General features: G+C 36.1%; 1 protein-coding gene across 1 annotated transcript in view; it reads left to right on the top strand.

Annotated features, from left to right (window-relative positions):
* Positions 1–317: 317 nt before the first annotated feature.
* The window catches only part of LOC146169185 (putative ATP-dependent DNA helicase HFM1), a 29,024-nt gene continuing 15,673 nt past the window's right edge, over positions 318–13,668 (top strand). Inside the window, exons 1-17 of the mRNA XM_083386315.1 lie at positions 318–764; positions 1,116–1,174; positions 1,429–1,591; positions 1,662–1,813; positions 1,946–2,068; positions 2,440–2,585; positions 2,851–3,004; positions 3,403–3,527; positions 4,003–4,112; positions 4,892–5,037; positions 5,468–5,571; positions 6,432–6,556; positions 7,805–8,025; positions 9,864–9,970; positions 10,445–10,567; positions 11,174–11,296; positions 12,600–12,798. Coding sequence (XP_083242441.1) covers positions 473–764; positions 1,116–1,174; positions 1,429–1,591; positions 1,662–1,813; positions 1,946–2,068; positions 2,440–2,585; positions 2,851–3,004; positions 3,403–3,527; positions 4,003–4,112; positions 4,892–5,037; positions 5,468–5,571; positions 6,432–6,556; positions 7,805–8,025; positions 9,864–9,970; positions 10,445–10,567; positions 11,174–11,296; positions 12,600–12,798 — 2,472 coding nt within the window. The 5' untranslated portion in view covers positions 318–472. The remainder of the gene's footprint in view (positions 765–1,115; positions 1,175–1,428; positions 1,592–1,661; positions 1,814–1,945; positions 2,069–2,439; positions 2,586–2,850; positions 3,005–3,402; positions 3,528–4,002; positions 4,113–4,891; positions 5,038–5,467; positions 5,572–6,431; positions 6,557–7,804; positions 8,026–9,863; positions 9,971–10,444; positions 10,568–11,173; positions 11,297–12,599; positions 12,799–13,668) is intronic.

A 13,668-nucleotide genomic window follows, 5' to 3' on the forward strand; every position in this document is an offset into this window, starting at 1 on the left:
AATTTGCCCAGGTAAATCATTATATATCTATATAATTATTTTGGTGGATAGTAGTCAGACAGGCAGTGAGTTAAACTGTTTGTTTTTCAGTTAAAACGGCTCAATTTTAAGTTTAACCTTTTATGTTAAAACAGTTTGTATGCCTTATATATATTTTTTATAACTGTACATCTGTAATGATGTAACTGCTAAAGGCTATTTGCATTTTAGAAAACCGGCAATATTTGTTGCACCACTATCTAGGACTCAAAACGAAAAACAGTTCAAATCGACATTTGATGGAAGAAATGAAAATTGTATTCCATCATCACCAATCTTACATCAAGCCAAAAAAGCCAGATTCAATGCCCCAACAAGACCTTCACAGCCTCAAGCACATCATTTTAGAAATACAAAAATTAGGAATGATAAAAGTTTTACTACTCAAGATATTAACGTTGATGATCTTCTTAGAGTTTCAGAGTTTGCGAAGATGTCCAATCACACAACTAAAAAACCAGCTCCATTTTCCTCACAATTACCATACCAAAATATATCTCCAGTCAACCTGAATATCCTGCCTGAAATTAGTGAAGTTGAAATGATTCCTGAGACCCAAGAAGAACCACAATTTCAGTTTGAGGATGAACAAGTTAATGGTCAAAAAGATGGGTTTGCTTTTGCCCCATCATTGAAGACTCCTTCTCGATTAAACTTGCCGGCGCACCAAACACCTGGAGGCACCCTACATCATGGAATTCAACTCAGATCGGTTGATGAAATCCGTATCCTTTTAACAATGCAACACTTCATATATAACTTGTGTTGTGCCCAATAGAAGCTTAATATTTTAAAGTGTAGGTACTTCTTAAAAGTTAGATATTATGGAGATTTATACTTAAAATTCTCCTACATTTAATTCAACTAGATAAAGTCAAATGTCAATAAAAGCGTGTACATTTTATCTTTTGAAAGCAGAAAATTACCTGACATTTTGCAAGACTACCTTTGTTGAAAACTTTATAACTATTTTGAATATGTTTAGAGAGGACTGTGTAATTAAATAAATGCACATAACACAAATGGAAAGTACAGATGAAAAATTAGTTATTTATTTTTAACTATTGTTGCAATAGCATCAAAATTTCAACCAATATTCGAAGGAATTCCATATTTCAATGTTGTTCAGTCCAAGGTTAGTACTATCGATATACAATTATACATACCATAAGAGTGTTGTTGCTGTATGTGACAAACTTTACATTTTATTTTACGTTTTTAACCATTTGCTGAATAAAGGTAATACGACATATAAGTATTCCACAAATCATGCCACACATGGTCTGAGTTAAAGGTAACCTTGCAATAAGCGAAAATACATAACAATAAATAGAGAGCAAAAATTGGAAAGAAAGAACACTTCAGTCTTACCTTATTTGAAATTCCTAGGTTTTTGATGATGCCATGTACACTGACAATCATCTTGTTGTGTGTGCCCCCACTGGATCTGGCAAAACTCTTATCTTTGAGCTTGCCATTGTGCGACTTCTGGTTAAAAATGACGAACTTGCTGGAGAAAAGGCAAGAGGAAAAAAGCCCAAAATCGTTTACAGTAAAGCAATGACATTTGAGATTTTTTCATACTTTTTAAATGTTCTGATCCACATTTTCTCCCACTTTAGTGGCACCAATCAAGGCACTTTGCTCAGAAAGACATGAAGATTGGACAAGAAAATTTGCTTGTCTTGATCTGGAATGCCAAGAACTGACTGGCGATACTGACATTGATGATTTCTGGCAACTTCAGAAAGCAGATATAATTCTGACTACACCAGTATTCTAAATATGTTCCTTTTTTAATAGCTAGTGTCTAGTGGTAAAAAAAAATTGAAAACAAATTTAATATATGGTAGTGAGTAACAGCTCGCTCCGCGTCCAAAATCAAATTAGATTGAATTTTATTTAGGAAAAGTGGGACAGCATGACACGGAGATGGAGAGACAACGCATCACTTGTAAGACAGGTTAATCTATTCCTGATTGATGAAGTTCATCTGTTGAATGATGAGATAAGGGGTGCTACAATGGAGGTAACACATTTTATTGTTCTTTTTTTCTAATCTTTTAATAATTAACCAACTATTTAGTCATTATGTAGCAAATGTTTTGTAATATTCTATCATGTTTTGTGCTAAATACCAGCATGAAAAAAAATTGCAGAACAGTTTGTGGGGAATCCGAAACCGCACCAGACTTTTGTTTTTTAAACTATTACACTACCGGTATAACTAAGATGGGAAAAAAGTTTTCAACTAATTTAAAAAAGTTTTAATGCAACTGCATATATGTATTTAAAGCTAAAACCATGTTTTTAGTATACCATCATTTTTCTGGAAACCTAACCTCATATAGACTATTGCAATGTGGTTATTAACATTGACCTTTTTTTTATAAATTGCAGGCAGTGGTCAGCAGAATGAAAACAATTCAAGGGTCGATACAAAATCATTTTAATCTTCGGTTTGTGGCTGTTTCTGCTACTATTCCTAACACAGATGACATCGCTGAGTGGCTGGGATCTTCTGACAACCCTGCCACTACATTTGAGTATGAATGTTCAACATTTGAGTATAAATATACACTTTGAGGGCGTCTTATTAAAAATAACTTTTGTAAATTATATATTTGTAGGTTTCTAATCAGTCACATTTCATGTTTAAGTATTACAAGAAGGTTTAGTATCACATCATTTAGAAAAACTCATTTCAAATAGTTATTATTTTTTGTTGACCGTTTAATCCAATTGAACTAAACAACAAGGGTAGAAGTTAAAAAGGTGATATTTTAAAGACCACATTTTGTTTAATTGCAGCATGGATGAGAGTTATCGACCTGTGACTTTAAGAAAAGTTGTTCTGGGCTATCCATGGTCTTCCAATGGGTCAATATTTAAGTTTGACATAAACCTCAATTACAAGCTCGTAAATGTAATCCACACTTACTCCGATGATAAACCTACTTTAGTGGTAAGTATGAGTAAAGAAAACATATAATTAATCCCAGGTCTGCAGTTAGATAGGCCAGTCAACGATTTTCTGTAGAAAAAAAAGAGTGATGTAAATTACCTCAATTGCCTGAAGTAGAAAAAAAATAAGAAAATCCATATTTTTAGATAAATTGTTAAGCTGGCTTGTTAAAAAGTCAGAATATAAATTGAGTTTTTTTGTCGTAGCCATTAGATTTTCTAAGTTGTGAGTCGCAGTTCAATATACTGGTTGCCAATTCCAGCCTTTATCGGTAATTTTGGATAATTTTGCTTGTATGTTTAATGTTGTAACTCAGTAAAATTTACCAAAAATTGCTCTTTCTCATTATACAGCAACAATCACTTATTGGTAATTAGCTGAGCTTTTGTTTGCTTTAGTTTTGTTCGACGAGAAAGGGTGTGGAACAAGCTGCATCTACTGTCATCAAAGATGCCACTTTCGTCGCTGACGCATCGCACAAGCAAATTCTCACCAGGGCCGCCAATTCAGTTCGCAACCACCGGTGCGTTTCTTTAATAGTGACGATGTGAAATTTTGACCATCTAAATATTTTCTAGGCCTAGCTATGTCGCCGTTCTATCAGTTTTATTGGTAAACTTTGGGTTTAATATGACAATAAAACAAGTACCCCGGTTCATATTTTTTGCAGCTCTTTTTTTAAAGTGTGTAAAAGTTAATACTGTTTAAAATCACGTTTAGGTGAAATGATATAATTAGGTTTAACAAAGCTTAACCATAACAAAGTGTAACCAAGTCAGTAAAAAGGTAAGATGGGGTTAAAATTGTTTAATCAGTGCCTATCTGTTACTTTAATTTTTGGATAATTTAAGATTTACAGACTTGAATAAAATTTTCTAAAAAAGAACGAGCAAACAGCTTTGTTTGCTTTTCACAAGTTAAACTTCGATAAGGCAAGTTCAGTTAATATAGGATTTATATTACTCAATTTTACGGCCATAATGGTTTAATTGTCCCAGGTTGCGTGAACTACTGTTGGGAGGTGTTGGATATCACCACGCCGGATTGGACGCACACGATCGCCACCTCGTGGAGGAGCTTTTCACCAAGGGTGACTTGCTTGTACTATGTAAGTCGTTACATTGTTCTGTGCACTGTATGTGCTGTCTGGTAGATGTAAATGGTTTATTAAAAAGAAAACGTTTAAAATAACATTGCTTGGTGGTCGAGTCATTTAATTTTTTTAAATTTAACAATAATTGGGTCTTTATACAAAATACTGAACCGTTGATAATTGAATTAAACGTTTTGTTGAGTTGATATAGTTTTATATATCGGTTTACGAAATTAACATTTTCTTTGTATTTTAAGTTATTTATAAATCAACCTTTTGTTGTTTTACTAAGTTGACAAGTAGTAGGTACTTACGATTTCTGTCTCCCAGATCCCAGTAATATTAACTCAGCAACTAAAGCAACCAAACACAATTTTAAGCAAACCGTTAACTGTATTGTGTCACTCAAACACACTTTGAGTGACACACATCGCAGGTTTGCCAGCAAGCATTTAACCCAGTGGTTCTCAACCAGGGTGCCGCGGCCCTCTAGGATGCCGTTTTTAACGCTCGAGGGTGCCGAGAGATATTTCAAATTCTTTAGGATTCCAATTTTTTTGCTCTATTGTAAAAAAAAATTTGTGTACGATAAAAGTGCCAAAAATGAAAAAGGTTTTTCAAACTTGTTACACAGTTAAAGTGCTGTTTCAATTTTGTTATTGTAACGTTTCATTTAACCACTCATCAAAAATAAGAGAAAGGGTGCCGCAACTATTTATAATTTCGGTAGGGTGCCGCGAGCCAAAAAAGGTGCGAAAACACTGATTTAACCAAACGCGTTTTGCTTTCGGCAGTCAGCACCAGCACACTTGCCATGGGTGTGAACCTGCCCGCCCACCTGGTGATCATAAAGTCGACTTGCCACTACGTGCGCGGCATGTTCCAGGAATACTCGCAAACTGAGATCTTGCAGATGACCGGAAGGGCCGGCAGACCCCAGGTACGTGACAGGACTTCCGCCAAAATAGAGCTTGAATTTTGCTTGATAACGTTGTCAATTGCGACATCTTCGAGTCGTCCTTTTTTGTTTCTTGAGCATTTGTTGTATTAAGGCAGCATTGTTTTAAAAAGCTTTTTCTGGCGCTAAATCATTGGCGTTTTAAATGTTTTTGTTAAATCGCCCAATGATACAAAACCGGCTAATCTTATATCATACCGATTCATGAAGGCCCAACAGTGTAAATGCGATTATGTAGCTGATAAACAGAATGTGTTTCAGGACTCGATTAGTTTTAATAAATTAGGTTTTATTGTTGCTTAAAGTCGAATATTGAATTTGTACCAGGTAAAATAGGGGCATGCGTAGAACCCCATCTTATAATATCGTAATTTTGTTCCAAGAATGTCACTTACTATTAAACTTTTCGCAGTTCGACACTTCGGCAACTGCCGTGATTATGACCCAGGAAAAATCGCGTGACCTGTATCGCAACATACTGGACGGAGCCCAGAACATCGAGAGCTCACTACACAAGTAATTTTCCACTTTTTTAGTCGAGCGCCTTCTCCCTGTCTTTGGCATAAGTAGTTCGGCGAAAGGGGGGCAAAACGTCGCTCCATGAACAAAATTATAATACTGCTTAACGCCTTCCATGTTGTCCATATAAAAGTTATCAATAATCGGCTGTTAGTGATAATATTTGGGCACATTGATAAATTATTTGTTTGTATTAGTTTTGTATTAGTAGTGTTTATTATTGTATATTTTGATTTTTAAATTATACTGGTTTCGAAATTCGATGTTGTCCTTCACTATTTCAAGAAGCAAAAGAAGTCCGCCAGGAAAAAAGAGAAACACTGGTCTATATAGTTGTTCACATAGGCGCCTAACTTTCAAAGTTTCTGGGCATTTTTTTCAAGCCTGTGCAAAAATGATTGGTATTCACATTATAATGTGACTAGCTCTTAGATAACAGATTTTGCGCTCTTGCACATTATGACTGAGATAAACCAATTAGCTTAGTACAACTTTCTTATAGCGGCTTTAGGCTAAAAACGTTTCCATTAAAATGGGCAAAACTTAACATTAAATCGAAAAAAATCGCATTTACGTTTAATTAATTTTCGCACACTAACTGCGTGATTAACTTGGTCAAATTCCCAAGCGTTTTGACGCCTTGTCAGAAATCCAGGGCATCTAAAAACGCTCTGCAAACCCACGTTTGGCGTTTATTGAACCTTTAGAAGTTTCCACTTAAGGTATACGGAAACAAGTTATTTTGTTCAACTTTAAAATTGAAAAAATGCAACATCTGACTCAGGTTTTTTTTTTTTAAAATACAATGATACTCTTCAGAACATTTTTGAATTTACGCAAAAAATATTGTCTTTCAGACACCTTATAGAACATCTAAACGCTGAAATCGTCCTCACGACGATCGGTGACGTAACCGTTGCGCTTGAGTGGATCAGGTCAACATTCCTTTACATAAGGATCCTGAAGAATCCGACTCACTACGGCAAGTTTACGTTAACTAAAATAACTTAATTTCACCAATGTTGTGAAAATGTTTTTGGTTTCGCGTCTGTATTGTTTTGCAATTCATCGTTTATATAAATAATGTTAGATTAGTTTTGTTAACCAGGCTGTGAGCAAATTTTTCGGGTAAAACCAAATCACCTGATTACGAAGAACTTGTTGAGTGATTGTTTTGCGCATCTTAAAAACTGGGTTGTAAGGGGAATGAAGAAGTGCACTTTTTGCACAGTCATTTGGTTAACACCCCAGAATATTTAAAAACTACAAGTGAAGAGCAGGGTATACGTTTCTATCAAGATGTGAAAACTATGGTAAAAGTATACCAATGTAGGACAAATGGGTTGGTTGCCGGCTACAGTTTGTCTTTTAAGTTTATATATAAGATTACAGAGTAGGAAGACAATTAATACAACACAATAGGAGTTAGATTTGGCAGATAAAGCCACCTCTTGATAGAAATAGAGTAGTGTTCACTGCACCAAAGTCAGTGAAACGTCAATGTGATTTTTTTTAATAATTAAAATTCCAGTATTGCTATCAAGATGCACATGTACTGTTATTAATTTGTATTGCTTTGTATACATAGTAATATTTAGATAATTATATATTTGTGAATGTAAATCATGCTTATTGCTACTTATTTGTTTTTACCGTCAGATATGTAATTGCGTTTTGTAAAAACAGTCAAGTGATAGACAAAATTGAGGTCACTTTTAAAATCAGGAGCCCATAATTAACCAGAAACACATTTTATTTTGTATTCAGCAAATAGAATGCAGACTTGTGTAATAATTAATTAAATATTCAGGGTCACTCGTGTTTAAGTTTTTTGTAAGAAATACACTGACATGTTAGGGTTCTTACCACCGCTTTAGCCCTTTTTCCTCTTTTAGAAGGTGTAAAAAACGAAATGCTTTTTTGTGTTGTTGTGTTGTTTCCGGTGTCTACCTTTCTCTGATTCAATTGCCATTTTATTAGGCAGCAGGAATTTCCGATGGCGATACTACATCATTATTTTATTCCAAAATTATTATTTTGAGCAAAAAAGACAGCCGGCCGATCTAATATCAAAACACGGTATTTCTATGGTCAATATGCAAAGGTATTGTTAACCAGGCTTTTAAGCGATAATTTGGTATTTTTCTGAATACCCTTCAGATATGATACCGGATTAGCACAGCAGCCATGGAAATCTTTGTGAGTAGGACGTGGAATATTTTTTGTACAGGTTATCCGGATGACGTCACGCGTGACGAAGTCGACCGCCGTCTGCGCGAACTCTGCATGCGCAACCTCGACTCGCTGACGTCACTCAACCTGGTCGCCCTTGACGACGACCTTCGTTTGACCCCGTGCGAACCTGGCCGCTTGATGGCGCGATACTGCGTCAGTTTTGAGACGATGAAGAGATTTTCGGCGCTGAGTGGAACTGAAACACTTGAAGAGATGGTTTGGAAATATTAGATTGCGTTAAAAAATAAACTTCAGTTTTTGCAGAGTCTTTGAATACTCCCAAGGTAAAAGCATTTTAGGTTGTGGCCAGGGGCGTAGCAAAAAAATCAAAAAAGGGGGTCCCGAATTTTCAACTTAGGGAATTCTCCTGTTTTTCGTCTGGCGTTGAGGGTGAATGACGGCATCAAATACTAATTGTAATGACTTCATAAAAAATAATCAGGCACAGCCAATTAACGTCCAGCAAAAGCGAACCTTAAAGACGCAAAACAAACACATGCGTTGAAACTGCTAGTGTGCAATTGTTAACTTCAGGCAAAAAGCAAATTACTTTTGCCTAACTCGACGTTTTTAGTGAGAAAAAGGGAAGAAGGCTTGACTTGCGTTGTCATTTGTCAAATATACCTTTGCTAATCAGCCAACCTGAACGAATACCAAAACGCGAAAGAGAAAAAACATCCTGCGTTTACGGTCGACCAAACAAGGGACAAAAAACGACATTTTGCGTTTGCTTTTGTTTTCCGAACCAGTTTTCTTTATTTGTGCAGTAAAATAATGTGTTTTACACACGTTAATAGACTAAAGTCCCGTCGGGGGAGTCTGTTCACCACAAAACGTCCGAGTATATGCCAATTTACAGTGACACAACCTGTAGTATTATGTGTTATGCTGCTTTTGGTTAACGGCGACAAGTTTGCATAATGTGTTCGGCAAAAAATATTTCTTGTGTTTCTTTGTTTTTAAACCGCACGAGGAACGTTTACAGAAAGCATTAATGCTGCATAATAGTAAAACAACAAATTAAAAAAAAACCGTTAAGGAAGTTTGGATACCAACCTGGAAAACTAACCGTTTTTGTGGCGCCTCGCATTAGGATATGCCAAATAAACTTTTGTCCTAAACTGCTTAAATTTCATACTAACATTTCCAGATTAACTACTTAGTAACTCTGTATAAAACTGCATTTCTTATAATTGTTGTTTCCTTAGACTTAGTTGTCTAGGTAGAGAATCGTGTCTTCAAAGTTCTGGTTACGTATGCGCTAAAGGATTTTTGTACGTTTACCGGCCAGCAAGTAGCAATAGGTGAAGAATCGCTGCGTCTAGCTTAGCTGATCAGTTCACACTTAACAACTTTTTTTTTTCTTTGGATTTACCAGGATGTTTTACAAAGGCACCGCTGTCTTGTTGTTGCTATGCGGGGATTGCTGCGCAGTGCTGCAGCAAAAAATATAGCCAGTAACTTTAGGGCGCTGTGTTTATTTTTATTTTTTGATGTATGATAATTCCTGCCTGGCTACCGCTGTGACATTCAGACATCATTGACTTCGGCCTATTTAATTTGGCTGGTGCATTGAATTAATTTCTTCACCCGACACACTTCTTGACATTTTGCAGAGTTGAACCGCCCGGATTAAAGAAAACTTTAAATCTAACCCAAACCGTTTTGAATATCGTAATTTTTGAGCGTAGCCGTATACGTAACGGGTTGGTTACAGGTGAAGTATCATTTTATCGAAACAACATTAAAGACACGAAACTTTATGGTTATACATCATTTTTAAAGGTAAGAATTATTACTTGCGTGATATGCAAGTGATACAAACCCTAAAACGTTAACACATTACGAATTTACGAGTATCCTGAAATTCCTTCTATATGTGCAGTAAAACTCTCGGGTCAATTTAGGCCTGTTATTAATAACCTGGAAGTTATATCAACATTTTGTGAGTTTACGCTTTGACTTGAAAAATTGACTGATCTAGTTTGTCATTCAGTTGATTTTTCACCAAAAAATATATCCTTGAAAATATCATTGCCTTGAATATGTTTTAGATCACCTTGCTTGCGGAAAGCAACGAGTTTCAGGAGGTGACGTTACGCATGAATGAGCGTTCTGTGCTAAACAAGCTCAACATGGACAAGAACAGAGTTACAATCAGGTGCACAACAGAATTTATTGACCAGTGTGCCCTTCGTGATTGGCGTTCATTTTAATCGCGCTTATTTATTTTTCCCGCTTGTGTATTTTATTAATTGTTTTTGAGGATTACATCTAAATAACAATAACCAAACCATGATTTTATTTCTCCAATTTACCGTAAAACTGTGATGATTGTATTATAAATACCTTATTTAATTTGGTTGTTTAAATAGAACAGTGTTGGGTAAATTTATCTAATGAGCAAAATGTTACTAATCGCAATACAAGTATGTCAAAAATTACTATTTAAAAAAAAACGTATTTTGAAGCAGCTCGCCAAATTTGCCCACCTCTATAATGGCATAATAATGGGATAAAATTTGTCCCTACAAGCTTTGTATTTACCACTTGCAATATTGAATAAAACTGAACGCTTGAATGTGATGTTATAGGATTTAACATTGGTATGACATTATCCCTGTCGTTTTTACAGATATCCGATGCAGGGTAAGATCAAGACAACCACGATGAAAGTCTCGTGTCTTATGCAGGCCACTTTCGGATGCCTTAGCATCCAGGAATTCGCCCTACAGCAAGACGTCACAAAAATATTTCGGTAAGACCTCGAACCAGGTAGTACGTTCAAAATTATCTACTAACCACCAAAATAGGGTTTTAAAATGCGTTAAATATATTTCCTGAACGTTAAATATATTTCCTGAAGGCTTAACATATATGCCAGTGTTTGTATACCCTTTGGTCTTTCATGGAATTGTGTCGTACCCCCTGTCTATAATGGACGACGGAAGTAAATAAAATGTTAATGGTAGGAATTAAACTCAGTGTATTTATAAATTACGTGTTGAATGCATGCAATAAAAACAGTCTTGTAAGTTCAACGATCAGTCAATTTACTAATGGCTTTTTGTAAATTACGCATTCTTTACAAATACGCCTGAATAGCGCATAATTTCACACTGCATATCGTACCCCCTGCTTCGTACCACCAAGGGTACACGTATATGGTGTGTAGTAGAAAGTCGAGTCTTACAGGGTCGTAATTATAACAAGTGCATGTCTCGCAGAAATTTTTTAGAAGCAATTTTCCTCTTTTTTTGACCACCATCAAATTCCTTTCTTGATGTCAAGTTACCCTGAAAGTCGTTTCACGAAAACCAGTGCTAAAAATATATATATTTATTAAAAACGTGTCTGTGTGCAGAAACGCAATCCGTATATCTCGATGCCTAGTGGAACTCTTGCTGCTCAAGAACAACTACATATCGCTGTACAACGGCACTCTGCTGAGCAAGTGCGTGAAGGCAAGACTGTGGGAGAACTCCAGGTGAAATGCCTTTGCTTGTTCTTGCAGCATCAGTATGTAAATTGGTGAAAAAACTTGCGCGACTGTTTTTGTTTCTGCTTTTGAATTTAGGAAATTTTCACATATGTAATTTGGAAGCTTTTTATCGATCAAACAACGCAGTATAAAACTTTACATTTACTATTTTTCCTTTATAGTAATATACAGTGATGAAACATAAAGTTGCTGTCCTAATTTAGCCAAGTCGGGCTGTAGATTATAAGGGTAGGCAAAATCTTCATTTAAAAGATGTCAGTTCCAGCAGACCAGTCAATAATATCGAATAATAGTATTATTTTATCTACATTGATTGCATAGTGCAGTGGTTAAAACTTTTTTAGTGCTTCCGGCACATTAAAAAATTTAAAAGCAAATGCGCGCCACACTTTCTATAAATAATAAACAATTTTATAACCTGATAATCGCCCATACTATATGGCAGGGGTGGCCAACCAATCAGATACCAAGAGCCGCATTTGTTACTTGGTTAACCGTTAAGAGCCACACCTTACACAAATGGAACGAAATGAATGGGCGTATCACTCCACTTCATACGCACTTCACAAAACGATCGCGCGAAGCGCGAAAAAGGTGCCTTTATTTCGTTAAATCGACAAAATTTTAATCTAAAAGGAGAAAAAAATACACATTTCTCGAAATAATGTCGTATATTAATATTATTTGGTCATATTTTTGTGTTTATCTTGTTTCAAAAGTGTTACTAAAAACATATTGGCCTGAGGCAAACAGTCTGAGTCGAAACCTACAATAATCGATAACTTCACCAAAGGAAATCAACATGAACATAAGAGTCGCATATAACTGGGTGAAGAGCCGCATGCGGCTCGCGAGCCGCGTGTTGGCCACCCCGGCTATATGGCATCACACTGGTAAATGTCTCATTAGTTGTATTTCTAATAGATAGTGTGCACACAAATCTTGTGTTTTTACAATAAACAGGTTGTTTTTTTTTCAAATTAACAACAACGTTCCGCGCCATGCTTGGAAATCTTTTGAGGTTAATTGTTGGGCCACGACACACAGTTTGAGAACCATATCAAAGTGTCTTAAACAACCTTACCAAGTTGGGTCCTTTTTGGCATGGGGTTAAAAAAACTTTAAATTGGAATTTGCACACGATGTAAATAGCTTGTAGGAACTAAATTTATCTCTTCTGTCTGTCCTATCTACCTAAGACTCTTAAGTAGTATACGAAACATACCGATATAGGCAACAACGCCTAGCCCGATTTTAGCGCAAGCGCAATTCGGTTGTTTTCGCGCAGGTACGTCACAAAGCAGCTAGCCAGCATCGGCCCGGCCCTGTCCTCTTCGCTGGCCAACGCCGGCCTCAGCTCGTTTGACCGCCTTGAGGCCACCGACCCCCGCGAAATCGAACTTGTGGTCAACCGGCACCCGCCTTTCGGCAATCAAGTCAAAGAGGCGATTCGGCGACTGCCCAAGTACACGGTCAACGTCGAGCAGGTACAGACTCTGAGCTTTTGTGTTGGGATTAGCTTACACTTGAAGGCATGGTCTCGTCCTGTTTTGTGTAGGTTTTGATTTTTCAATCGTCTAGGTTGGCTTTGCTAGTTTGTGCACGTGTCAGTTTTGTATCGACTTATAGGCTGTCGTTTTTTTCTGCCAAATCAACCTACTTCGTATTCGGCCGCGTCGTTTCATTTCGCCGAATTAATTTTATCTATACACGGTTTTTGTGAAATTGTGCTCTAAGAGAATTTTACTAACAGTGTGAGATGGGGGCCTTCTGTATTTTAAAAGGCCTTATATGTTTGATAAACAAAGCTAATTAATAAACGTATATATTTCTCCGGAAATTCTTATTTTAATGTATTGCCATTACGTGGTATGAGCACAATAAAAGTATATTAAATGAATAATTTACCTAAAACGTTTAATTACTGAACGGCAATAAAAAACGTTTAATTACTGAACGGCAATAAAAACAATACAGCTTTTAACTAGCTCCTGAAATATAGTTACGTAATTAAACTAACATTGACGATAATTACTAAATTTACATATAACATTGATAAATGTCATAGAACTTAGTCTTTTTACCGAAATGTCTTATTATGCTGCTGCAATATTGTACAACAAAACATGGACTCAACGAAATTGATAAAGGTGATAGCTGATAAGTTACTATACTTTCTATAAACGTGTTCGTAACTTCAAAAGGCGGGTTAATTGACTATAGAAGCTATAAAAAATTACTGTATGAAGAGTCAAGTGAAGTTGCATTTTCACTGCAAAAACAATAGAAGCAGACAACAACTGCTTTTTTGACATTCACGTTCTTTGTGTGAGTGACTGATATACTACAGCTGTGAG

This window comes from Ascidiella aspersa, chromosome 1, assembly GCF_963924565.1.
Source record: "Ascidiella aspersa chromosome 1, kaAscAspe10.2, whole genome shotgun sequence".
Classification (NCBI taxonomy): Eukaryota; Metazoa; Chordata; class Ascidiacea; order Phlebobranchia; family Ascidiidae; genus Ascidiella; species Ascidiella aspersa.